The following is a 27,434-nucleotide window of genomic DNA, read 5'->3' as shown; positions in this document are numbered from 1 at the left end:
GAGAGAGAGAGAGATGAAGAAATAACGAGATAGAAAGAGAGAGAAAGAGAGAAAGAGAAAGGAAAGAAGGAATGACATACAGAGATAGCAGGAGAAGTACAGTAACATTGTGATTAGATGGATAGATAAATGTGTAAATAGTGAGAAAGAGAGAGAGAGAGACATTATAGAGAAATAACAAGAGAGAGAAAGGGAGAAATAACGAGATAGATGACAGAGAGGGAGAGGGGATATATATATATATATACATATATATATATATATATACATATATATATATATATATACATATATATATATATATAGAGAGAGAGAGAGAGAGAGAGAGAGAGAGAGAGAGAGAGAGATATGAAGAGAGAACCATGTGAGAAGAAGAGAGAAGAAAATGAAAGGTGTCAAGATGATCCATTACCCTGTATTATTTGGACGCCAAATTACAAAGAAGCCAGGTGGAATCGTAAATCAGTGTTTCCGAAGGCTATCAATCTTGACAAAACGCTAGATAGAATAATGAATAGATATTCTCTCTCTCTCTCTCGATCATTTCCAAGGAGTACGATCTATCAGAAAGCACGAGCCCCACAAAATAAAGGGTTTAATGAACAGATGGCGTAAGAAGCCTGAAACCTCAAAACATTCATAATGTAACAAATACACACTCTCTCCTCAATATTGATCACTGTCGACTGAAGAAAAAGGTCATATTTTCTTTTTTACTCCGAAATATCGCATCGCTGCGATGTTCATAGCATACATACGTTTAACTTTTACTTTCTCCTTTTAGGGTTTTCTATACAGCATAGGATTATTCAGAATTATACAAAGTCAGTGGCAATCTATAAAGTAGGTTGTGGAATTGAAGCAGTTCGGCCACGATACAACGTGTAAGTCAGCTTTCAGAAGGGAGGAGAAATAGTGTCATATCTTCGTTAGATGTTAACCTTACCATTACACGTAATTCACATATCTGGTTTAATCGACACCTTTTTTTTTCTGGGGGGGGGGGGGGTGGAGACAGAAGTAACATAGACGGAGTGAATCTACATGACTGACATTGATGTAGCAGCTCTATATATTTTCGTGATGTAAATGTGAATGAAGATTGCAGTCGAATAAATCGAATTTCTTTGCATTTCCGTGGGGATTGCTTTGCTTCATTTTGCAGGGGGGGGGGGGGTCAGAATTAACATAATTATAGATGAAGTCAATCTGAAAGCCTGACATTGATGCAGCATAGCTCTATTCTTGTGATACACGGTTGTATAAAGAACTCACTTAATCTGCAAGTGAATAAAGATATGGAATATCACATCGTAGTTGTAAATCGAATTTCTTTGCATTTCTGTGGGGATCTTGGGATAGTCACGTAACCATGTTGTATATATATATATATATATATATATATATATGTATACAGAATGACAGAATATTCAGATACAGAATATCACTCCCGATATCCAGAGAATTTCATCCAAAACTGGAAAAGGGGATTTTGGTGCCGGAATTGCGTGTTTGAAGACCTATAATCAAGAGTACCTATGCTATTGTGGCTGTTGTTGACTTTTTCTGGTTTTGCTATTGTTCAGGTTAGTTTTAAATTCAGTTTATAACCATTTTCACTCTAAATGAATCTTGTATGCCATTTAACTGTGTTTCTCTTCTTCAATAAAACTACAATAATAAAACAAACCAACGAGTTAATACATCTTCAAGATCAGCTTAATAATTCTTTATCGTACCATCATATTTTAGCAGTAGATCCAAATACTACACTACGGAAATAATGTGACGTTGAAAAGCAAAATCATCAATTGAAACAGCATCCACGCACACACACACACACACACACACACACACACACGTAGAGCACAACACATTAAGATGCATCCTTTTTACATCCTTCAATATGGCTTAAATTGACGTGAGAAATATTTCTATCGACATTGTCACCTTCTGATCGTAAGAAAATTGAGCTATCCTAAGATTAAATCAAATTCTAGGAACCACAAAATTTGGGGAAAGAAACAGTAAAGAACCTTTTCTGCTGTTACCCTCATTTATACATTTGGTGTGGCCGTAAATATAGAGTTGTACACACATATTTATGACGAATGCATAAAAAATGTAATACCTTAAAGGAGCCTTTGATTTGAAAAAAAGATCACTAAATTTATTTTATACATGTACCTTTAACGAATATGTACCACACAATTGTTGCCACTTCAATTAAATTACTTTGGTATCGATTTCCTTTATTTTCTATTTCTTCACTTTTTTTTTATTTGTATTTGTTTGTATGTGTGTGTGTGTGTGTGTGTGTGTGTGCGGGTGTTTGTGTGCGTGTGTGTTCATACGTATTTGCGTCAGGGACACAATATTATATCAAGTACAACTTCACCTTAGAAAGTATCACCAGAAAGATTGCTTCACAATATCCTCGAACTTTGCGTTTGAATTCATCAACAATGGTGAAAAGTTTGTGAGTGTAACCAATCTTTCAAAGACTTGCGATTTTATTGCTTTTCACGCAGAGGAAATTGAATTAATAATTGTGCTTTGCCGCGAAAAGGTCAGTCAGTCACAATGGCTATCGTCAGACCGCTGGAAAAGAAATCTTGACCAATGATACTGAATGCAGAGACCATCAAATACAGTAGTGAAAAAATAAAAAGACAGCGAGTGGTCATCGTTCACCGCGTCAAATTCTATTAAGCAAGAAAGCGAGGTTGTAACTTTAGATTGAATGGATCTACGCGACACAAGAACGCGTCTATAAAAAAGAAGAAAAAATGCTCGTGGAATCCATTAGTCAGTCCATATATCTTAAACACATCGGCGTCATTGATTTTCCGCGAGGTAAAGGGAAAGACCTGAAGAAGAAGAAGAAGAAGAAGAAGAAGAAGAAGAAGAAGAAGAGAGACGTGATGAGTAATTTGAGAGCTCAAAATTAGGTTACTATACAATGTCTTCTCACAGTGGGTCAACAGTGATGGAAGAACAGGTATCTCCAACGTGCGTGACTGAGATGTTAAAATGCAAGATGTATGTTTTTACATCTCCACATTTATCTATTCACCCTACTCTCTATCCATCGCTCCATGTGTTACCCATCCATCTATATATCCTTTATCTTTCTCTCTCTTTCTCCATGATATACATATATATAACAAATAGAATACATTGTGTAATATGAAATATGGGGTATTCTAATTTATTAGATCAGGAATATTTGTTTTTATGTAAAAAATGAGGTATCACTGCAAAAGAGTTTATTTTGTTCTATCTGATGATGGACTTACTTTTGATTTTTTAAACTGGCGCTTATCCCTTTTAGGGATTATGATATACATACTAAATTATAATACTATGATTATGATTATTATTGTTATTATTATTATTATTATTATTATTATCATTATCATTGTTATTATTATCATTATTATGTATATAACATATATGTATATAGTTATTATATTTATATTCATATATTGGTGTGTGTGTGTGGGTTGGTGAATGTGGGTGTAGGGTGGTTTAGGTTTTGGTAAATCGGGGGTTGGGGATTTGATTTGAAGAAGGATAGTTATAAATGGTATGACATTGGTAGGATTTAATATTTAGGATATAGATGTAGATTTGTTTCGGTTGGGAGGGGAAGGGTTGGTCGGGGTTTTATTATGAATGATTTCATTCTAGATTTGTATAATGTATTTGTTTCTTTCACGTATATGCCCTTGTAAGTGAGAAGGAGTCACATGATTCAATATATTCAGGGGATATAGGTTTGGTACATGTCAAAAACTTTCTCGTGAAGAAATTGTTAGTAGGGTTGATTTATAATCGAGTTATCTATGTTGAAGAGATATTATTTGCAGTGTAAATTGTCAAATGGATTTGTTTGTGTGTTGAATTGCATTTGTACCGTTTTTGTTTTGGTTACACCTAGATTATTGGTTGATTTATGAATGATTTGAATGAAATCAATAAATATTAAGGGAAAAAAAGTGAAGTGTTGAAGACGGCTACGAAAAGTAAGTTCAGGCGGACCGGCGCTGATAACACGACAGTAATATAACATTAAATGCACCTATGTTTAATAAGTATGCTATGAATATTCTATGTACAACTCTACATGTCTGTTCAAAGAGAAGAAATCATGTGCATACAATATAGGTACATATTCGCGCATAATGTATAGGTGTATTTTGGTAAAGGCTATTATGAGAATAGTCTCCTGTATAGGCCTATAGAAGCACATTTCAGTTTGCCAAAGGCCTTCCATTTGGTGGATCTGACAAAAGTCCCTAACTCTTGAAGACATACGTCATTGCACGTGTAGACGTCTTATTTTCGTACACTTAGATATGGCCAAACATTTGTCTTTCGCAAAAGGTAAAGAAAGAAGGATGCAAATACCGGCCATTATACCACATGGAAGTGAGAGTTGTCTCTAAGATATGTTCTCGCACCCCCCCCCCCCTTCCCTCTCCCCCATTACAAGGCAAACAGAAGTTAATTCACCAACCGGCATATTGCTTTCCCGGCTTGCAAATAATCTCCGGCACGCAAGCGGGGTCGGCGAGTTCGATTAAAGGCAGTATTTGCTCGCCATACACAGTCGGCGCAGCTGATGAAGCCAAGCTACCTCGCCCAAACGTGGCCTAGGTTTCCTTCTCTTGGACAGAAAGCACTGAAGGCTTTTTGCCTCGTTAAATAGACAATTCTTTTCTGACAGAAGTGAATATGATGTCAAATAGTGAGCACTTCCCTAGACACACTGCTTGAATGGAAACCATACGAGGCATCGGGGACAAGGAGAATGAAAAGAAATCAGAAACTGAAAAATAAGATGTTTTTGTTTTATCGTGACGGAGGGAACACGCATGAGTGAGGTCATTATAGCGTTAATGATGTACATAACCTTTTTGGTTGAAAAAAATATCTTGAGCATGTGTACAACAGTATGTCTATTAAGATTATTTATTTTATGTGCTTTTGTTTTATTTAACCTGTTCCCCACTGAATTCTGAAATCCCCATAGACACAATACACAGGCCACCAGGTTCCCGTATTAAGGAACGGGTTAATAAGATCATTTCAAACTATCAAATAAACAGAAAGCGGGTAATAGGCGATAGCTAAAACAATGTTTCTATATGTCTACTCGCCCTGCCAGTATATATAAAAGTTGTAGAAGCACAATCACAATTCACATAGAAACAAACTTATTATTGTATAGTATTAACACATGCATGCGCATATAGATGTTGTCCAGCGACATAGACAAATATTTCAGACCTATTTTTCAGTTTTGTGTATTCACGCACTTGTAAAACAAGAACTCGCAGGGTATGTGCAAATACTAAAAAAAAATAAAAATAACTATATTTTTACAAATGACTTAAGTAATCTATATTTGATACAATAGCTGTAAAAAACACACCCTTGAATAATATATTGTTTACTCATTATTTATCTAGCGTTCCACGTCCCACAAGCTTTGCTTTTTAGTGGATCGCTATTTTCCATGATTGAAGTTATTTTCCGAACGCTCACGAAGTATACATGCATTGTTCCTCGTAATTATTGTACATGATGTTGTTAAGTATAATTTATTTCATATACAACATGAATGTTTTGTAAACGTTTGGACAATATCATTTCATGACATGTATACTTTGTATTATGTTTTTGATCTTCGTTGATTGGAAATAAACTATGATTGATCGATTGATTGATTGAATACATAATTAAGGAGGGCCTACTACAGTTGCAATATCATTGCGTATTTTGCGGTAATATTGTAACTAGGATGTTTATTTTTTTCTTGTTTATTTTTCTAGAGGAATACAACGCTCTATATATCCTAACCTAACAAAATACGTATTTTACTACCTTTCGTTGGACAAATTTCTTGGTAATGATGCATAAATTTCTACACGAATCGCCATTGCTATATTGCCATAAATATAACAACGGCCATTCGGAAAAGTGGTTGCCATGTTTTTACTTTTAGCAAAGTTAAGGGTTGATCAATATCAAATTTCCACATAGATTAGCTTAATCTTTATATGTGCCAAATATGACGTTTTTACACAAAACTGAACAGTTGCTTCACTGTGCCGCTGGACTAATGTGGCACATGAAGATCAGAAGCTGTTTGAATGGATGTAACTATGTGATTTAAGAGATAACAGAAACGTCTTTGTCCACATTGAAAGAAAAAAAAAGGTACAAACTAAGATGGTAGATTAAGTAGGAAGATTACTCTTAAGAACGGCCAAGAACAAGAAGTGGACATGCTTGATTGGCATGATTGGAAGGTGGGCGATAGCAAGGCCCACCTGTCAGTGACGCACACAAAAGTGGGATACGCTGGAAGTAGAGAATCATGGAAGTATCAAGAGGATATGACCGGCGGAACAGGGGATGGGGCCGGGGGGGGGGGGGCTTTGTTGTTCCCATACATAGCAATTCATAGGGTGTCACCACTTAAAGCCCCCACATTTTTTTTTTAACCCCGTAAGTGAAGTGGTAGTAGAAAAAAATAACTTAAGCTCTGAGTCCGATAATGCGCTGAAGACCATTTTTTTTTTTGGGGGGGGGGGGGAGGGGCTTGTCAGCTGAAGAAACCTGGAAGTGGCAACAGAAGTTGCGCTGAAGGCCTTGTTTATGAGCTCATGAAACCCGGAAGTGGGCCCCTCCCATTTTTGAAAAACGCCCCGGCGGTGGGAGAGGAAGATGAATGAAAAAGTGAAGACGAAGGAGGAAAGGTTGAAAATATCTGAAGAAAAAGAAAGAGAAAATGGAAAAGAAAAAAGAGATCAATGAAATGGAAAACACGGAGACGGAGAAGAAGCAGGAGATGGAAAAGAAACGAAAAGAAAAATGTAAAAATTACAAGAATTACAAGAAAACATGGAGGGATGGAAGGAAAAGAAGAAGAATTTGAAAGGAGACGAAGTGACCGATGGAGAAGACTACAAATTCAGACAGTGAGATACAATGAGAAAGACACTATATTCAGTTATCACAATGCCCCTTCCTTCGCCCAGCGCTATCTTTATGTCATATTCATGACATCAAACGTATTCTACAGTTAAAACACAGCGAAAAGCTTTATTGATAATAATTATCATATACCATTTTACGACAGTTATGGTCATAATTATTTTCGCGCCCTTGCCCATTCAGTTAACAGTATGCTTCTCCAGTAGTTCTTGCCAGTATCGATACCCAAATATAAAATGACCAGCTACCTCTCCATATCCCCGTGTCGAACGGGACGCTTTCGGGGAAAGCATCATGTCCGAGGACTTAAATCCCTGCATTGAGGTATTTGGCGCCAAGAAATGTTGATCAGTCAGCCGATACCTTGCTCGGTACACCACATCCCTGAGATTTGAGAAGAGCGGGACATTTCCAATTCCACGTTATTTTCAAACAGCGGAATAAGAGATTTTTTTTAGATGATGTTTTTTCATATCAAAAGTTCAGTTAATTCAATAAAATTCTAAGGTTCGTTAATCCAAAAATAGAAAAAAGGTTCGTTACTGCAACACTGTTCAAAGTGGCGTTATCACGGAATACACAAATTTCGTACAGCTGTTCGTTAATCCGAAAATGAAATAGGATTTGTTGAATCGAACATTTGTGTTGTTATTCCGAATCTTCATTAATGTAAAAAACAGTAATATGAGTGTTGGTAATCCGAAAATGGAAAGAAAAAAAAAAGGTGCATAGTATAACGAACCTTCGAAATTACGAACCTTATTTCGCTTTCGGATTAGAATAACGAAACTTCGAAATAATAAACATCATGCATTTCACTTTCGGATTAACGAACTGTTGGAATATTGAACTGTAACCGTATTTTCAGTTTTATCGGACTTGAGACACAGGAGTTAGGAATTTCGTAGTTTCACAAAATATCTATATTGATAGCAGCCACAGGTGCAAATTACGAGACAGACTGACATACTTGAACATTATCTCTCTCATGAGTGTATGTACACGAATGTAAAGAAAAAAAATTATGAATTTTTCACGAACCTAGCAACTACACTCTCCCTGTGACTGGTCATTATCGCTAGACTAATGCATTAATGCCATTAATGCACATTCTATGTTGATTCTCTTTGGCCTCCTTATACATATAGGATAATGCATGGAAGATTTACGATATGTAGACGGAGGAACTTGCAAGGCTAATACATCATCGTTTCATATAAATTGCATAATCATGTGGTTCCTATTAACATTGTCGTTTCGTAAAAATACAAAGACCTTTATCCTACATGGCCAACGTTTACTAAATAACAAATTTCTCTTGAGCGAACCCTCATGGCCGTCAGTATTTTGCTGTTATTGGATTGGGAAAGGGATTCAAGCCTACTGATTTAGATTGGGTAGCTTGACTTGAGGGATCAAAATGTGTCATATTTTATTCTGAAAGTTAAATATTGTCTTCAGTTAACGAGACAAAGAAAGTTTAAAAAATCATCAAAAGACACAGACATCGCACTGAAGAAAGGCAACAATGAACAAAGCCAATTTTGCAAGCCAATAATGGCCCAAACATGGAAGAGCAGATTTTATTAGATAATACAAACGATATGGATTTCTTTTTTTAATATGCATCTCTGAAAGAAATTTCATCTCTGAACGAGCATAATTTTTTTTTGTAATGATGCTATAGTTGCTTTTGAATGTTTGCTTTTAAATGAATATAGTCTTGTGACACGTTTGTTTGTATTGGCGATAGGTACATTATTTCATAAATTTTTAATCAATTGCATTGTACTCCACTCTTTAGACGCCGTTTCATTTACTACCGATAATTGAATTCTTTCGTTTTGATTTCAGTATCACAGAATAAAGAATAAATTGATTTAATGGATAGCATAGAAAGCCGCGCAAAACAAACTAACAGATTGTATGGAAAGCAGCGTAAAACAAACTAAACGAACCGATAACATTGTGCATGGTGCAAACCACGTCCAGACACAACTAATCCCTATGTAATTAGACAGCAGAGCGCAGGGATCAGTATTCCGTTCCCCCTGCTGGGTGAGAAATGAAATCACACGCTCTGCTTAATGGACGTCACAAGCGCATCCTGTGTATGACAAGACCGTGTGATTTCTCGTGATGAAACCAGCGTAATTGCCTCACTAATTCCTATTCTGGACATCTATGCACCAACAAGGTAATTGAAGAGTGTGTTTAACAGTATGCCCCTTTGCAACCAAACCAGCGTAATACTATTCCTGACAGCCGTATTGATTTCACTCACGAGTAAAAGGCGTAGGGTATAGCGATAACGATTATGATGAGTACTAAAAAGGATAAGAAAATGAAAGGCACTATTGTGAATAGATTCAACCGAATTGATGTTAGGTTTCAAATTTCTGTTAACTGTGGTCAAAGGGTGAATGTTACGAAATACTCAATTTTTTTTTATAAAATCTTCACCATTACAATCAAGTCATTCTCTGCCAGATAGTTCGTTTGGCTAAAATATCAAAAACGTAATGCATTATGATATATATCTCGATAGTATAGATATTGAGCTACCATACAACCGCGCACAGACATTATATGTATAATATCCTAGAATGATAAACAAAACAATGCTATGAGCGATCTTCAAAACCCGTGAAAAGCGAATGTTTATAATAAGGCCTACACAGTGAATTGAAGCCAAAGGCCATGAATCAGAATGTCTGTGAACGCTGCATGCCGAAATGGTTTTAATTACCTTCATGAAAACATGAATCAAACAAGCCCATTTACCTGAAAGGTAAATGTAACACACACCTTTTTTTTTCTCTCTCTCTTTATATATATATATATATATATATATATATATATATACAAATATATCGAAAATTTGAAGAAGTAGAGTGGTAATGCGTTTTGACAGTCCAACAGTGCTATTTATTCAGACCAAATTTTCGACGATAGGCCTACATTCGTCTTCCTCAGAGTTGACAATGACAATTCTGAATATTCTTTGTCGACCCTGAGGAAGACGAATGTAGGCCTATCGTCGAAAATTTGGTCTGAATAAATAGCACTGTTGGACTGTCAAAATGCATTACCACTCTACTTTTTCATCTTACATATCTCTCTCTCTCTCTCTCTCTCTCTCTACATATATATATATATATATATATATATATATATATATATATATATATTTATTTATGCTTATATATATGTATATATGTATATGATCATATATATACATATATACAATTTATATATATATACATATATAGGATATATATATATATATATATATATATGTATATATATATGTATATACATATATTTATACATATATATATAGATATAATGAATACATAAATCCATATGTTCAATACCGAATCTTTTGGAAGACGAGGGGCTTTAAGCGTTCAGTGATAATCCACAAAGAAATAAGAAATACACACACAATAATGCACTTGTTTGCACAATCAATTTGTCTGGCCGTCTCCGAATTGACTTCTCATGATCTCGCTTTTTGTCGAACTTCGAAAAAAGGGCCAAAAAAAAGAAAAAAAAAGGAAAGCGTACAAATAGTCTTGTCATTTTTTCTTTCTGCTGATCATACGAATGTAATCACGTGACACGACCCAACTTTCGCGTCTTTCGTGCTGCTTCTCATCCCTCTGCCGCGGTCACGTGCTGGTGACAAGTTATTGGCAATGGCGCCAAGAATCTGGAGACAGGAAAGATCATGCCGACATGAAGATGGTGAAGAAGTTGTAATAAACCATGCTCCGCCTTCCGCATCAAAGCTTCCATGGTCACGTCATGTACTGGATGACAGTTATTAGACATGCGACAGAATTGGGTTAGTTTGCGTATATGAGTTGAGCTTTTAATGGAGGGCGCCGACCTAAGCATTGAGGAGATTGGACGCCAAATCTTTGTTGTGCCATTTTAAAAAGCAGGAAGGCGTGTCATCATCAAAGAAATCACCAACGTCACCAAGTCCTTGTGACGTGTCAGGTGAAATGTTATGATGTGTTTGAACGCAAATGGGCTAAGCACTATCTTTAAACATTTTAAAGTAAGTCCGTTATCATTCTTGAAGCTATGATAAGAACTATCCCATACATCCTTTTAATTTTCTTTGTTTTTAGCAGATCTGCATGTAAATGTCTCAACTTAAATAGACTAAAGTTAGACTTGTTTTGCGATCAAATGCTTCCTATTTTACAGCCGTGAATTCACCGACGGCTGTGGTTTGAGCGATATATTACACAACGCAGTTAGCACGGTAACTGTTCAAATTACCTACTGCCAGTTATTGACTGCGAACACATAACATGTATACCCTATCACCAACTTCAGTTCTGAAATAAAATGTAATGAAACGAGGGAAAATTACGACTCAGACTATGAAAAGGGCATTGGAGGTAAGGGTTGCACTGAATGTATGGTTGTGGCATCATTGTGCTACTTTAATAGATTATATTTCTTTCTCATTCCCGCTCTACGAGTTCCCGTTGTTTTCAGAACTCAGCAGCAAAGCATTTAGTCTTCACCATCTCGTGACACGCCCTATTAGTGTATAGTTCATCCCATACCTAATTCCGGTCTAATATTCTATGGCCTGCTCATGCATATAGATAAGTTCAGCTAATCTACGTTAATTTCAAATGAACATCGAGATCAAAAGCTGGAATGAGCTAAATTTGTATCACAACACAATCTCAGAGACGGCAATTATGTATTGAAAATTTTATTTCATTTCATTCTTTTTTGCAGGTATTCGTGAGCGTATTCAATTTCATGAATAGGCAAGCTTTCACGGGAATTCATTTACGTGCCAAACCTGGGTTGTAATGTTGTCATGCTAAATGGCTTTTGTGCTTGTTCAGCAATCAACGTCAGTCACTGAATAAAGAGATATTGTCATACGCATCATCGCTTAAGATCTCCCAAGTGATAAGTAGTCGTTGAAATGAAGGTTTGTTCTGAAGTGGTCTCCATGGTAACATCCAACATTGACTGCCGAAGATTTTTTTTTTTGGTGTTCTTATTCTCGATTTATATGTGTATGATTAGTCACACTTTGATAGTAACATTGCTGAGAGAAGTCTTTAACCGCTGCTTTTTTGTTATTTGTTATGAAATCTTTTGATTAATGATTTGTTATGAAATCTTTTGACGCAGACTGAGAGAGTACTTTAGAGCTCAATGTGTGTGCGTGTGCGAGGGTGCGTGTGTGCGCAATAGACTTTCATTCATTCATTCATTCATTTATTTTTCATTTCCAACAAAAACATATAAATATATTACAAAAATTGAATACAGTGCATAAATTTCATCATACAAAGTAAAGGATAAATTTACAGAAAACTTGTAGGTATAGGAAAATGTTGGAAATGGGGAGGAATGCTAAAAAGCTGAGCTTGTAGGCTGCATTCCCCCCACACGTAATACAAGAAATTATATGATCGATAGACTGATAAGCATTGAAAATGGATGAAACAAAGAAACTAAGACAAAAAGACCTATAACATAACTTATCCGAAACAAAAACCCTGAACAAATCCCTACACTAAGTCGCTGTCATGCCGGAAAAGAGAGGAGAGAAACAAAATAGTATGTGTGTGTGTGTGTGTGTGTGTGTGTGTGTGAGTGTGTGTGTGTGTGTGTGTGTGTGTGTGTGTGTGTGTGTATGAGAGAGAGAGAGGGGGGGGGGGTGTTATTGAGAGCTTCCTCACTAGCCCCGGCGCCCACCATATTTTATTGTTTGTCGTGTAGCATGTGATCCTCACTGGTTACATTTGGCACAAAAGTTTTCTATCATTTTATATCATAATGCATCTACCTTCATTCATTCTGTCTGTACGTCTGTCTGTCTGTTTCTTTGTCTCTCTCCATATTTCCAAACGTTAGCAATTACTGAATGAATATATCAATTCAACATGCATGCATATAACAAACGTATACATATACATATATGCACGTGTAATTATGTCGCATGATTACATAATTGCTATATATTATATATGTATATATATATATACATATATATATATATATGTATGTATATATATGTATATATTTATTATAGAGCAAGTGAGACAGAGAAAACAGACACAGACAGAGATATAATCAATATATTATTTTTCTGTTACAATCTGATGAACCGTCCTTGACCCTGTCGATAACCAAATCTACTTGTCTGAAAAAGATCAAATAAAATCAGATCAATCAATCAATTTAGATAATTTAAACGTTGTTGGTGGGTACGTAGGTGGGTATGTGGGTATAGACAAGCGCTTAGAGACTTAAATGTAATTTGCGCTCTATAAAAATGGTTTGTTATTATCATAATTATGCTGGAATGAATTTGGACGTTTGCCCCATGGCGTTTTCTCTCTCTAAGGTATACAGTAGAAACATGGACCTGTATAGGTCCATAATAAACTTACATTTTACTGTCACTTAAGCTGCAAGATGCAAACACCCAAATATTGATTAGAATCACCGTTCCAAATAGCGTGCGAGAAGAAATAAAAGTCATTTTGGTTAAAATTGATTACATCGTCCACTCGACGGGAACTTGCAATGCCTGCGCACTTTTGTGCAAAATCTGTCAGTCTCCAACGGAGCCGGCTGTTATGAAATGACAAATAAAAACTTGTCGACAATAAATCCGCAGATATCTCACTCTAACATTTAATTCACCTGAGCTCTACATTAATGACTTTGCCACGGAAAGCCAATTTTTTTTTTTTAATCCTTTCGTTGCCTCACCAACAAAGCAAGACTTTCCATTCAGGAGAACATGTTAGATTAATCAGAAATCTCTTGCTAGACTCTGGCTAAAAAAACAAACAAACAACAACAAAAAACACAAAACAGTAACAACAACAACAACAAATGTAGAATTCCTCGTATTTCAAATTTTGCAGGAAAACGTAAACATTGGAAAGTGAGGGAAGCTGGAGTATTCCTTTACGTGATGTTTATTCCTTTATTCCTTTACAGTGGCTAAATGCTTACTGCATGCTTTTATCGGCAAAAATGTCAAAGGTCATTACATGAACCTCCAGTTGACTCAGGATCCACAGAGACACAGCGTATTCTACCAAAGTCGATGAGAATTTTAGCATCTCGTCACATACGGACGTGGCAGAGAAGAAGCGCAGTCGACTGAGTTTGCTTCAACCTGGTGATAAATATATATATAGTGACGAACTCGCCTTCTCGTCGTGAATTAAGAGAGTGTATTTGACTGTCTGTACAAATGCCTCCGCGAGCCGTGTCAGGATGGCCGAGTAGGCGGGGTTCGTTTTGTTGCAGTTTACAACGATACCTTTAAATTATTAAAACTACTAGTCTGTATGCTACCATGTATTATGTTGTGTCAGAAGCAGCTCACCAACACAAGCGGCACACATACCAAGTTCAACATCACTTAAAGTATGTCACTCCCAAGCGTCACTTGTACAGAGGATGTTAAATTGGTACACTTATTTTGTTACCAACTCTTGCTACCAAGTTCTGCTACCAAGTTCTGCTACCAACTTAGTCACGCTAACGTGGAACACCTTTCACAACCATATGGTGGCACAGGTATCGTTGATGGCACGGGGTAAAGTGCTGTATCGCACCGTTACCAACTTCCTCAGGCGACGACTGGAACTTGGATTGGGCACAGGGCATATGCGACAAGTCACATTACCACTATTCCCGAAATCCAACGGCGACGACTGGAACTTGGATTGGGCACGGACTATGCGACAAGTCACATTACCACTAGCCCCGAAATCCAACGGCGACGACTGGAACTTGGATTGGGTACGGACTATGCGACAAGTCACATTACCAATATACCCGAAATCCAATGACTTGCTAGTTGGTCTTCTCAGGAATGGCGCCTCAGGAACATGTACCACCACTCTCCAAGCTGTTGTGTTATGGTAGAACACTCAAGAAGACACAGTGGAGTCATCGGTTCAGGAACACATGTATAGTTTAATACACATAGAAGTGAACATGAACAACACGTTTGAAAACATATCAAACACGGGCTGCTTGTTGCGGACTATGACACACAACAGCCACTTTATATGCCTCTCCTCCTATCGCGGAATGAGGAGGCACTACCGCACGGCCGTGAGCAACGAAGAAATTACCCGCAGTAATCATTCAAATTATTTACAATGTTGGCGTGGTTACAAAATTCGTACAATGATTATACATTTTAGCAGTATCTTTTGTACATGGTTACTATAATTTGGCATGTATCATCGGTCTAAACCGGAGTTGGTATTAAATAACCTAAACTTGCCCATGACAAACAAGTAACCACATATTTAATAATAAATGTTAAAACTCATAATATAAAATGGGTTCAAGAATGTAGCCAATGTGGCGTTAGTGGAGGCGTAGCTCACTCTGAGGTATTTACAATGTAGTGCAACATGCACTCGGCTTCACCTCGTGCATGTTTCACAATTGTAAATACCCTCGAGTTCACTGTACGCCTACACTAACACACTCTATCCTGTGCATCATTTGTATAATAATGCACTACCACATTAAAATGTTTGTCCAACATTCCGATAATGCGCCCGTTTCTATACTACCGGCACAATCGATTATGACAAATTATAATCGAACGGTTAAATCGAATTTCGTTACAAGATATTTCCGCCACCATTTCCAATTCCTTTAGCAAAGATTGGTTCAGCCTTGTCAACATCTTCATCTCAAATATCCATTAGACACGGGCTTTGCATTTTGTTTATATACAGTGACGATAGTCATCATAGCGATAGATGTGAGAATAACAATCATGTCGTGCCCAACTTAGGTCATCACTTCAGTTCTTACAAAATCTATGCTAGTCTTACCCATTCTTTACAACAAGTAATCAACCATAATTATTGTGTTCACACTGACATTTTACAATTTCTTACTCCGTAACTTCTTGAATTTTAGCCTAATGATACGAAAATTTTAACTTAATTATTGGCTTGAATCGTTGGTTTATTATCAGCTCTCTCGCAAAGACTAAAATTTCAGAAGCTAATTATGAAAGCACACATTTTGTCGCACAGATGATCAAACAAGGCATACATGCGCATTTGATCAATGTCAAAGAACGAAAAATGTCGGTTAAATCAATATGTGCACAATATGTTCGGGAACAACTTTTGAATCTATTTCAGCAGACGCAATACTTTTTAGTAAGTGGAATCACAATATATATATATATATATATATATATATATATATATATATACTATATAATATGGGCCTATATGTATCTTTTCCTGTTTATTTTTACTCTAAATATGTGTAAACACTTTATAAAGGGTTCGTTGGACGTGTTGGACAGTTCAGGACGTGGCTATGATTATAGTTGAACTGAACTGAATGTTCATTCATAATGTGTGAATAACCAAAACACACAAAGACACATTTACATACATACATACATACATGTATGTACACAAAACGAACAAAAAGTCGCACACACTGAATTTGTGTGGAGACTGAAAATACATGTAGGTGAAATTGGTCAACCTAACCGATCTTGACTTTTTCATAAAATATTATTTTCCGAAAGAGCAAGTCTTCTTTTACATTATGCTAAATTTGGGGTCATAAAACGGGCAGGAAAGAGTGTTTCTTAGCAGTTTATCTCGAACATTTTTTTTTTTTTGTAGAATAGTGTGATTAGGTGTGTCTTTAGAGTCCCTTTTTCATTTCTGAAAAACCTTGTGCACTCTCTTCACTTTCAACTCGAGTAACTTTTGAAAGGATAGTGCTACTACTTTGAAAGTTGGCATTAAATATGGACTGAATGTTTTGATAGGGCACACTTAATTTCAGTTTAATCTGATAATCCCTTTATTGTTGTTACTTCGGTGGCTTACTTCCTGTTCTTTGTCCCATTCATCGTACAGCCAGCACGGTTTGGTAAAGATTAGGCGCTTGAATAGACACTGAACTTCAGAGCCCGCTCTTTTCTCAGCTCACACTTTTCCTGAGTTTGTGCTTTCTTTCCAATATTTAGAAAGGTTAGGAGAGTCCATTTGATTTGAGTTATACAACATTTTAAAACTTAAAATCTGCTCTTTCAGAATATGGTCTTAACTAAAAATTCATGTTTGGCGACTTTTTGGTTGTTTCGTGGTGCAGGGTCACACACACACACACACACACACACACACACACACACACACATATATATATATATATATATACATATATATATATATATATATATATATATATTGTTTGTATGTATGTATTTTTTTTTAATGTTTATTGTGTGTATAGATATCCGAAGCCCTTTTTATCACGAGAGCATGAAACACTACATGTATACAGTGAATGTGGAAATGAGAAAATTGTAAAGTGTTCAGGAAAGGTTCTCTTTTAATAACGCAATAAATGTGTATTACAGTGGTTGATGCTGTTTAATAAACCCATGAAATTTATATATGAATCTAACAAAAGCCGCATTTCATAATTATGTTTCAGAAAAAATTCTTACAGTTGAGCAGCATAACTTTGATGCAAATCTCACTCTCTTTCAGGACAGCAGCATATTCTTTTGATGCAATATTTACTTTCTTTGTCAATATCATGCAAGCTCTGATAAAGACAGTGGTTACAACATATAGATTTTGTTTAGATCCTTCTTACTGCTTCAGATATACTTTTAATCAAGATAATCATTATAATACCCAAGGAAAAGAAATAAGGCATGACGCGTTCCAGCAGACCTCTCTGTCGATAGAAATTTAAGAAACATACGCTCAAGGTAGAATAGGTTCCACTTTGCTCCTCTTAAAGTGTCACACTATGTAGCATCTTTACGGGTACAATAAATTGTGCACCTTTCAGACCACGATGGTGCAACACTGCAACACAACACAACACGATGGTGTTCACAACACGATGGTGCACAGACACACTGCGCGGTTACCATGCACTGTGGCAGCAACTACCAGACTAGACGCATTCCATCACAGGCAGGTTAGTTTTGAAATCCGTCCGACCAGGAGCAGACGTATACCCTTGTGTGTATGTCTGCTTCAGAAACGGATTTTAATCTAACATCACATCGCATCCTGGTCGCTGATGAAGAATGCGATGACTAACCTGTTTTGGTGTCTTGTTTCCAAATCATGCGCTTTCCTCGCCAGGATAAAGCGTTTTTAGATCTATTGTCATTTTAGGTTTTTATCACATTCACTTCTGTTCATTTTTGATCAGTGACTACCAGGAAAGGCTGGTTGACTATCAGGTAAAGTCTGATTGACTATCAGGAAAAGTCTGATTGACTACGGGAAAGACCGTTGACTATCAGGAAAGTCTGATACAGTATTCCATCACGGACAAGGCACAACTACTGGCTGGGATGTCTCTTTGGGGGCCGGATGTGTGAGGTTGCGTCAGTGAGAGACAAGATGAGGTGGGTCTCTGAACCGTTTATCTTCGTGATAGTAAATCGGAGCATGACGTTGGCAATGTAAGTCCATTGAAAAGCTATCAGGGATTCATTTTGTCATGTTTTTAACACTGAATTCATCCTTTCATCTTTGGCTCTTCATGGAGGGAACCAGTCCATGGATGCGTCGTTGCTACGCCTAACGCGCACAGACACACTGCGCGGTTACCATGCACTGTGGCAGCAACTACCAGACTAGACGCATTCCATCACAGGCAGGTTAGTTTTGAAATCCGTCCGACCAGGAGCAGACGTATACCCTTGTGTGTATGTCTGCTTCAGAAACGGATTTTAATCTAACATCACATCGCATCCTGGTCGCTGATGAAGAATGCGATGACTAACCTGTTTTGGTGTCTTGTTTCCAAATCATGCGCTTTCCTCGCCAGGATAAAGCGTTTTTAGATCTATTGTCATTTTAGGTTTTTATCATATATATATATATTGTTTGTATGTATGTATTGTGTTTTTTATGTTTATTGTGTGTATAGATATCCGAAGCCCTTTTTATCACGAGAGCATGAAACACTACATGTATACAGTGAATGTGGAAATGAGAAAATTGTAAAGTGTTCAGGAAAGGTTCTCTTTTAATAACGCAATAAATGTGTATTACAGTGGTTGATGCTGTTTAATAAACCCATGAAATTTATATATGAATCTAACAAAAGCCGCATTTCATAATTATGTTTCAGAAAAAATTCTTACAGTTGAGCAGCATAACTTTGATGCAAATCTCACTCTCTTTCAGGACAGCAGCATATTCTTTTGATGCAATATTTACTTTCTTTGTCAATATCATGCAAGCTCTGATAAAGACAGTGGTTACAACATATAGATTTTGTTTAGATCCTTCTTACTGCTTCAGATATACTTTTAATCAAGATAATCATTATAATACCCAAGGAAAAGAAATAAGGCATGACGCGTTCCAGCAGACCTCTCTGTCGATAGAAATTTAAGAAACATACGCTCAAGGTAGAATAGGTTCCACTTTGCTCCTCTTAAAGTGTCACACTATGTAGCATCTTTACGGGTACAATAAATTGTGCACCTTTCAGACCACGATGGTGCAAAGCTGCACCTTTGAAGGTACTCTCAGGGTGACACTGGTTAAGGTGCAACGTTGAAACTTATTTTTATTAGAGTGTGTTTCGAGGGTGCACGTCACGAGACCGACACCCATGAGTCATACAGCCCACAAGTCATACAGCTCACAAGTCATACAGCCCACGAGTCATACAGCTCACAAGTCATACAGTACATGAGTTCGACACTAAGCCAAAAAGGCCCACGAGACCGACACACTACGCGCTGTGTTGTATCTGTCGAACTCGTGGGCTGTTTTCACCTTGTGTCGAACTCATGGGCTTTATTTGCCTAGTGTCGAACTCATGGGCTGTATGACTCGTGAGTTGTATGACTCATGGACCTGTTTTCAATGTCGAACTCGTGGGCTGTAGGACTCGTGAGTGTCGGTCTAGTGGGATGACCCCTGTTTCGATAGCAATTCTTTCAATAGAGGCAGTACCTGCCAATCAGTAAAAGTTCTCGATGAGACACAACATTTGTTGAATGTAAATGTGTTTTCACGTATACAATTTATATTTAGCAGAAAAAAAAAATAGTAATACATTATGAAAGAAACCTGTTCTTTCCGCTAGAGGTATTCATTTTCATAAAATTCAGTTATATACCAAATAAGTCTACCGACGGTTGATGCGATGGGAATTGTGAGAATTCATGGAATTTGTTTTACTTTTCAAGTGTGGAGCGTCTCCATGTGATCGTTCCTTATGTTTTTATTAATATTTTTTCCGAATTTCGTTCGATATCACTATCATATTTACAATGAAGCAAACATAAACAATGAATTTGTATAGATTCACACATCATCCACACACACACACACACACACACACACACACACACACACGTACACACATTAGTCGATAGCAATTTAGCAAAGGAATAAACCAAAAATGATCTTTATGTACCTACTCATTATATTAGCTCTCTGCTACAAACCGACTTAGCAAACACATAGCAGACTAATTTACTTACAACAAAAATTCCGATTGTACAAATAATCAGGTCGTGTATCTAGCAACCAGAATATTTCTTTGAAATGTGCCACACGACACTTGCAGTGCATGCGCAATTAAAAGATATTGGTGCGTGCATGACGAGAAATAGGGAAAAAAGGACCGTTCTTATCGGTCTCGAGGGAAACGGTCATATATCATGAGAAAACAGGATCATTACACAGAAAATGAATAATTTAGATTCGTCTCATTATACGTCACATTTTCCTAGGTTACAAACGTATCAATCAAATTTAAGCTATCAATGAAGGGAGCCAGATGTAGTATATGTACTGATTCTATTTGGGAGTTAAAGGAGACCTCCGGATGATTTTCAAACTTTTACACTCGAGCAACTATAAATCAGTTATACTGAGTACATAGTTTCAGAATTTATAGCGATTGGGATGAGGGATGAGAATGTTTTCAAATGTTATAGCAAATTGCAATGAACAAGGATGATGAAATGGCAGCCTCACTATAAAATGCATGAGTTTGGACTCAAGGAAGCAGCACAATAGAAGAAAGCAGGCATAGATTCTACACAGGTGAACTTGTTAAGCAAGCGGTATTATGAGATGCATTGCTGCATTTCAGAATTATGTGACCCTCCTACTCATGCTCGTGAGTCACCCCCCCCCCCCCTCCTCATGCATTCTTATGGTGTGGCTCCTATATCATCAACATTGTTCAAGGTAATTCATTTATTTTTTTTCAGAGTATTGGTTTTCTGCTCAGCGACCACAATAGATTTTAAAAATCCATACATGCAGCTGTCGATTTCTGTACTCCATAATGCGTAATTATGAAAATTGTGTAGAATGCACCTTTAATTCATCCCTACAGACATATTCATATTTTTTTTTCACTCGAAAGTCAGTCTTGCATTATGGTCAACAAGGTCGAAGTTCTCGAGATAGTGTGTCAAACTGTACGATTCTCAACAACCATGACAACAATCAGCTTTGAAAGACATAATAATGCGATTAGACAGAAAGTCGCTTTATCAACTTCGAATCAATCACTATTAAGCAACATCTAAAAACTATTACTTAGGGATATTTGAATCTGCGTATCCACTTTTCGAAATGAGTTGGCTAATTACGTGATTTTAACTGAGAAAATAAAAATCAAAAGTGATTAATGTCTGGCTTTAAAATATCTTTCGAGTAGAGTGTCCATTGTCATTGTACTATTGTCATGCCTTTTTTCGCATCTTGCATCTTCCAACTCACCAGATGAGAGAGAACACTGTTTTTACAACTTTAAAATGAAAATAAAAACCCGGAAAACTTTCTCTTAGAACATTTGTCAACCAATAACATATTTAATGTAAGTGTTAAGATATCTCAATGCGATATTAATTCATATTTACAGATCACTCCATCGTATATATACAACCGCATCCATGTTTAACTCTTTTTGCATAACATCATGTGTCATAAAACAAACAAGAAGGATCCGGACAACATGTATTTTCATATTCGTTTATGAAGTGTTGATATAATGTCCAAAGAACAGGTCTTTTTTCTTTCTTTCTTTTTCTTCTTTTTTTCTTTGCAAGTAAAACCTCATCATGACTGTACATTACAACCCAACAAAAAGCCGTGAGAACTAAAAACAGGTGGAAAGATAAAATTCAGTAAGATTTTATCTTTTTTCTTTTTTATTTGAAATGATTCTTCTTTAAGATATCTATAAAATTTGGGATCTTAAAACGAGTGGAAAATTGTCTTTTTCCAGTTTTTTTTTCTTCTCTAGAACACTTTGATTCGGTCTGAAGTAGGCTTTTTTAGAATTACGAATTGAGCACGAGAGGCCCTTTAAACACTTTTTCACTTTCAACTCTCTTAAATTTTGAAAGGATGATGCTATTGCGTTTGAAGTTACTATCAATCACAAACAGAATGTGTCTAATGAAGTGAGTAAACTTTCAGTTTGATTCAATAATCTCTTTATTGTGGTTGACAAATGCTTGACAGGGAGCTTTGTATCCTGTTCTTCTTCCATTCATTGCAGACAGAAATTGCACTCTGTACAAGATCATAAACTTCACAACCTCTTTTATATTCTTTTTCTTCTTCTATTTTAGTATACACTCTTATTCAGAGTGTGTCCGTTGCTTCCACTATTTACATGAGTTTGGAAAGTCGATTTGTATCGAATTGTATGTAAATTTAAAGCTTAGAGACTTCTCCTACAGGATCTAAAAATCCCATAAAGGGAAAATCCAGTCCACATAAAAGTTTGTCTGATAAGAAAGAGTAAAATATTACGAGTTCAGCGGCATCATCTTAATCGAAATCGCATGAAAAATAAGGAAGTTAAGACATTTTTGAGATCGGGTCAATATGAAATTTCCAAATGGCAAAGTGAACATGTCATACCCTCACAACTTACCTTATAATTTATACATAAAATTTTGAAATTTCCATTTTTTCATTCAAGCGCACTTATGCCGAGCCTCAAATCCTCGCATATTTATAACCGATCACTATTCTGCAGTTACTCAACCAGGAATAACGTCATGTTTCAGACTTCATTGACAGAAATATTGAATTTCCGGGTTCTTTTTTGAAAACGATTGACGGAAAATTGTGACGTTATGACATGGTCAGCTCACTCATTTCAATATTCATATCCACTGTACAAGAAATATTTTGCAGAAATTAGCAAAACCTCAAAATGTCATATTTTCCTTATTTTTCATTCGATTTCAGTCAAATTTTTCTTGTTAAACTCGTAAGATTTAACTCTAATTTATTAGACCAACTTATATTTGGACTGGATTTTCCTTTTAAATCATCATTAAAATACTCTCAGGTACACTACATTTCTCATGTCATATAAATCCTGGAATAAAAGAGTCCCACAAAATAGCTATCGAGAGTGCCTAAACAACCTTATGCAATCGACTCTAAATCTCTTGTTCATTAGCGCGTACACAAAGAAATTGATCACATGATTATAACCGGGAAGCCGCTTCCCGATATAGACCAATGTTTCGGCTGTTATAGATTGTTCAATAAGCTCTAAGGTGCTATCCCGGAGATGAAAGAACACGATAGGCGGTAGCCAAGACGCTAGAAGAATTACAGTCACCGCCATTAGCATCTTGGTTGTTCGGTTTTCGCCACGATCGGTCACTTTGTGACGAGGCCGTACGCACACGCTCGCGGTCGCAAGATGCGACTTGTTTTCTCCGGCGTTTGTCAGCGAAGTTAAGTCTTGGTCTAGGACCTCAGCCGTTGTCTGCAGATAAGAGGGACTCGACGATCCATGCTCAGCCCCAGCGGAAGACTCCTTCGGCTTGCCTGGCACCGCCGGGGAATCTTCGCTGGTCTGGTTGAGGTCGCTCCGGGTGACTTGCGTTTCTGTGACTCCTACTTTGGTGTCTCGCAGCGTAGTTCCGTTGCTTGATTGTCCACTTTCGTAATTGAGTCGAGACGCTCCACTCACCAGCTGCGCGTGGATTTTGACCTGCTTCCGAATGGTGCAATAGATCTTTCCATACATGGCGGAGCTCACGACGAGGGCAAGTACAAACCCTGATGTTTTCAGCCAGGCCTCGAGAGTGTCCAGAATGTGATAGGTGTCAACGACAAGGCAAGTCTTCTGGCCCTGGTCAGACTCGTATCCTTCGACAAATATCAGCTTCGTGCAGGTCAACGAACCCCCAAGCACGGAACAGACGGTGGCGAAGGCAAGGGCTCGGCGATTCGACGACTTCTTGTTGAACGGGCGGCAGACGATGAAGTAGCGGTCAACGGCGATGGCGGCTGTGAGAAAAAGGGACGCAAAGGCGAGCGAGTTGTTGCCGAAAAGCGCTATCCGGCAGATCACCCTGGTGGTGAACCGATCGGCGATCGACTTCAGGATGTTGACTGGGGCCAGGAGAGCGGCGGCAAAGTCTATGATGCCTTGAGAAATGATCAGGATATCAGTGCTGATCTTTCGCTTCTTTTTCCCGTAGACGACAATGATCATTAGGTTTCCGGGAATGCCAAGAAGAAACTGGATGCTGTAGAAAATAAGGGCGAATACACTCGTCGGGTGAGAGGGATTCATGATTGCGTCTGTGGCAACAAGACGGCACTGAACTGAATGGCAATATCCTCTCGTGACCCTCTTTTAGCAGCTGTCACTTTGGTTGAATGAAAAATGACGAGAATGGATGAAACATCCTGGTGTTCATTGTCCGGGGCATCACCCGTAGTAGCTATCCAGAGTGCCAACCTTAATGCAAGCTCCTGAGTGTTTTGGTCCTTTGACAGTGATCGGCATGACGCGTCACCAAAAGAAAAAAACAAAACAAAACCGAGAGTTCCTTCTAGATAATCTCTACCACCATGACTGGGGGGGGGGGGGATGACTGTGCGACTATGAAGTGAAAACTTACCGCGATCTGAGCATCCTTTTTACACGAAACAGGCAGATTTTGTGTTACTCCTCTATGATGTAGAAATGTTTTTCACTGAATACGAAGATTTCCGCCGAATGCACACTGTTAATGTAAAAAGCGACTATTAGCTGAAGGGAGAGGCCAAATGTTACCAGGATTCTTCAAATAGACCCCTCCGTATTCCATTCCGTGCAGAAAATCAATTTTTGACTAAACCTTTCCACATCCTCTCGAAATGACGCGGAGAAGTGCACACGCCAGGGAATCAAATGACGGCCAAATGTTCACGCGAATGTTGACACAATCGACACCATCAGATGCCTCGTCACGGCGCGAAGTGGAAATATAATCTGCAGTTAGGGGTTCGTCATCCGCCACCAAATTCACTTCTGTCATTTTTCCGCAAAAGCAGCTCGCTGTAACGAGAAAGGTGCGATCGTACCTCTAATCCGTCGGATCCGTAGCTGACCAGTTTAATTGAATGGTTGGCATCGGGAAAATCCTGCAAATTTGTATCCACTCAATGCCTGGTCCGTACCGTTCATCTTAAATTTTGAACAGTAGCTGAAGGATTAAAGTGCATGAGGCACATGCAGTAAAGTAACACTGAATCGATCAGCTCATATTGTAATCCTCAAACAGCCTTTCATCCTATCATGTTCGAATGGCTGGTAATCCAATTGTTCATGCCAGTGTTACTGGTACTCCACTTTTCTTTTTAGAAGAGACGGATATTTCAGAAAAAAAAAATTGTATATAAAACACGAGGAGACGAGAAACGTACAGATTGATTTCCGTTAGGGGCATACCCCAAGTTATTAGGAGCAAAAGACAGAATGGGGACGAATACGAAGTCGCGATGATTTAAAAAGGGGGGCGGGGGAGCTGGCATAAAGAGGCTATCACGCACCATGCGCACTCGCCCCAAGCCGTGTGCGATGAACGGTGTGTTATCTGCGCAGAATCAGACAGCATAATTCATCCAAGTGGCCTCTCATCACGAATCGTGAACATCACTCAGAAGACAGCAGACGAAAAATCGAATCATAGCAGCTAGATGCAAATATTCGATGCCCATGTATTTGGTTCAACAAGCAGTGACAAGAAAGATTGTCAATGTAAACTAATGTTCAGATATTTGCGTTTAAATCGGAAACGAAAAACACAAAATTAAGTTCATGAGAAAATATAGTCCGGTTTATTATATTTTTTTTCCTTCAGCAAGGATCTATTTGAGTAGGCACTAAGTTTTTATTCATATTCTTGAAATAAACTTGGTACATTCATTTTTGAGCATATTGCTCCGACAACATCATTAAAAGGCCTAGTTTGTCTGCCTAAAAGTTATTTTGCTAAGCTTGATCGTAAGTAACAGGCTTGGAAACTTTGCTCCAAAGATGAAGAGAAAAAAAGCTAAAATATCCTGGTTTTCGTGACACAAGGGTACATGGTTGTTTCAAAGTTGTTATTATCGTTAATATCATAACGTGACTTCATATATTATATTGAAGCATATTTCACGGATAGTCATTTTCGTTTTCAGCATGCACTTCACTTTGTTATGACCATTGAGGTTAATGAAGCTGACATAGCGGGAATATTAACGGCAAACAAAATGCCAAGAGCTTCGGATGCCCGGAGAGAAAGGCGAATATCGCAAACCCATGGACAGGAAGATCACGAGATAACCTCACGTCAGCTAGAGACGACGAGTATTAACTCTTTAATCACCACAGGCAGCTGGAGCACGTAACATGGCAATGATACTCTAAACTAATGGTCCGTAGAGGGGTAAAGATAACCATGGTTGTGGAGGCAGCTGACGTCACAAAAGCCATCGGTGCAACATTTAATTGAGTTGACAAAGCGGCTGTCACCTCCATTAAGGAAGGCTGTTCAATCAAAGCGGAGATTAACCCCTTAACGGAGGCGAAGGGTATATAGTGATGACTAAAAAAAGAAGGGGGGGGGGAGGTTATAGCATCATTCTGTCTCGTTTGCATTTGACCTTCATCCATTTTAGTCCGAACTCGTTTGCAATGATAGTAGTGCAAATTCCCCCATTGAGATATTGATGATGAGAAGGAAAGTGAAAATTCTCAATTTCTATTAGTTCCTTCCTTCAATGAGCATAGAGACATTAATCTATTTTTTTTTTTGTGTGATATGCGCTAAACAAATTCGGTTTATTATTGTTATTGCTATTAAGATTAATAACAAAAAATACAAAATGGCTGGATATATATGTGTTTGCTATCACTAAGATTTCGTTGCTTCGTTATCTATGTCCCGCCAAAAATAACACAAAAAAGAAAAAATATATTAAAATAGAGTAATAACAAGATAGGGCTGTATGATCCTATTTTGCTCTGTCTGTATAGGTTGAATATATAAGCATATAATGCATACATGCACACCTGTGAATATATTTACATACATTCATACGTATAAT

General features: G+C 37.5%; 1 protein-coding gene across 1 annotated transcript; it reads right to left on the bottom strand.

Annotated features, from left to right (window-relative positions):
- Positions 1-23,460: 23,460 nt before the first annotated feature.
- On the bottom strand, positions 23,461-24,648 carry LOC139733570 (D(2) dopamine receptor A-like). Its single transcript, XM_071644380.1, has one exon. The coding sequence runs from the start codon at positions 24,646-24,648 to the stop codon at positions 23,461-23,463; it is 1,188 nt and encodes a 395-aa protein (XP_071500481.1).
- Positions 24,649-27,434: the final 2,786 nt, after the last annotated feature.

The sequence above is a fragment of the Diadema antillarum genome, unplaced genomic scaffold (genome assembly GCF_040938485.1).
Source record: "Diadema antillarum isolate AM-2024a unplaced genomic scaffold, OU_Dant_1.0 seq00000483_RagTag, whole genome shotgun sequence".
NCBI classification, from domain to species: domain Eukaryota; kingdom Metazoa; phylum Echinodermata; class Echinoidea; order Diadematoida; family Diadematidae; genus Diadema; species Diadema antillarum.
The sequence above is the reverse complement of the archived record's forward strand: the minus strand, read 5'-3'. Positions and strand labels throughout refer to the sequence as shown.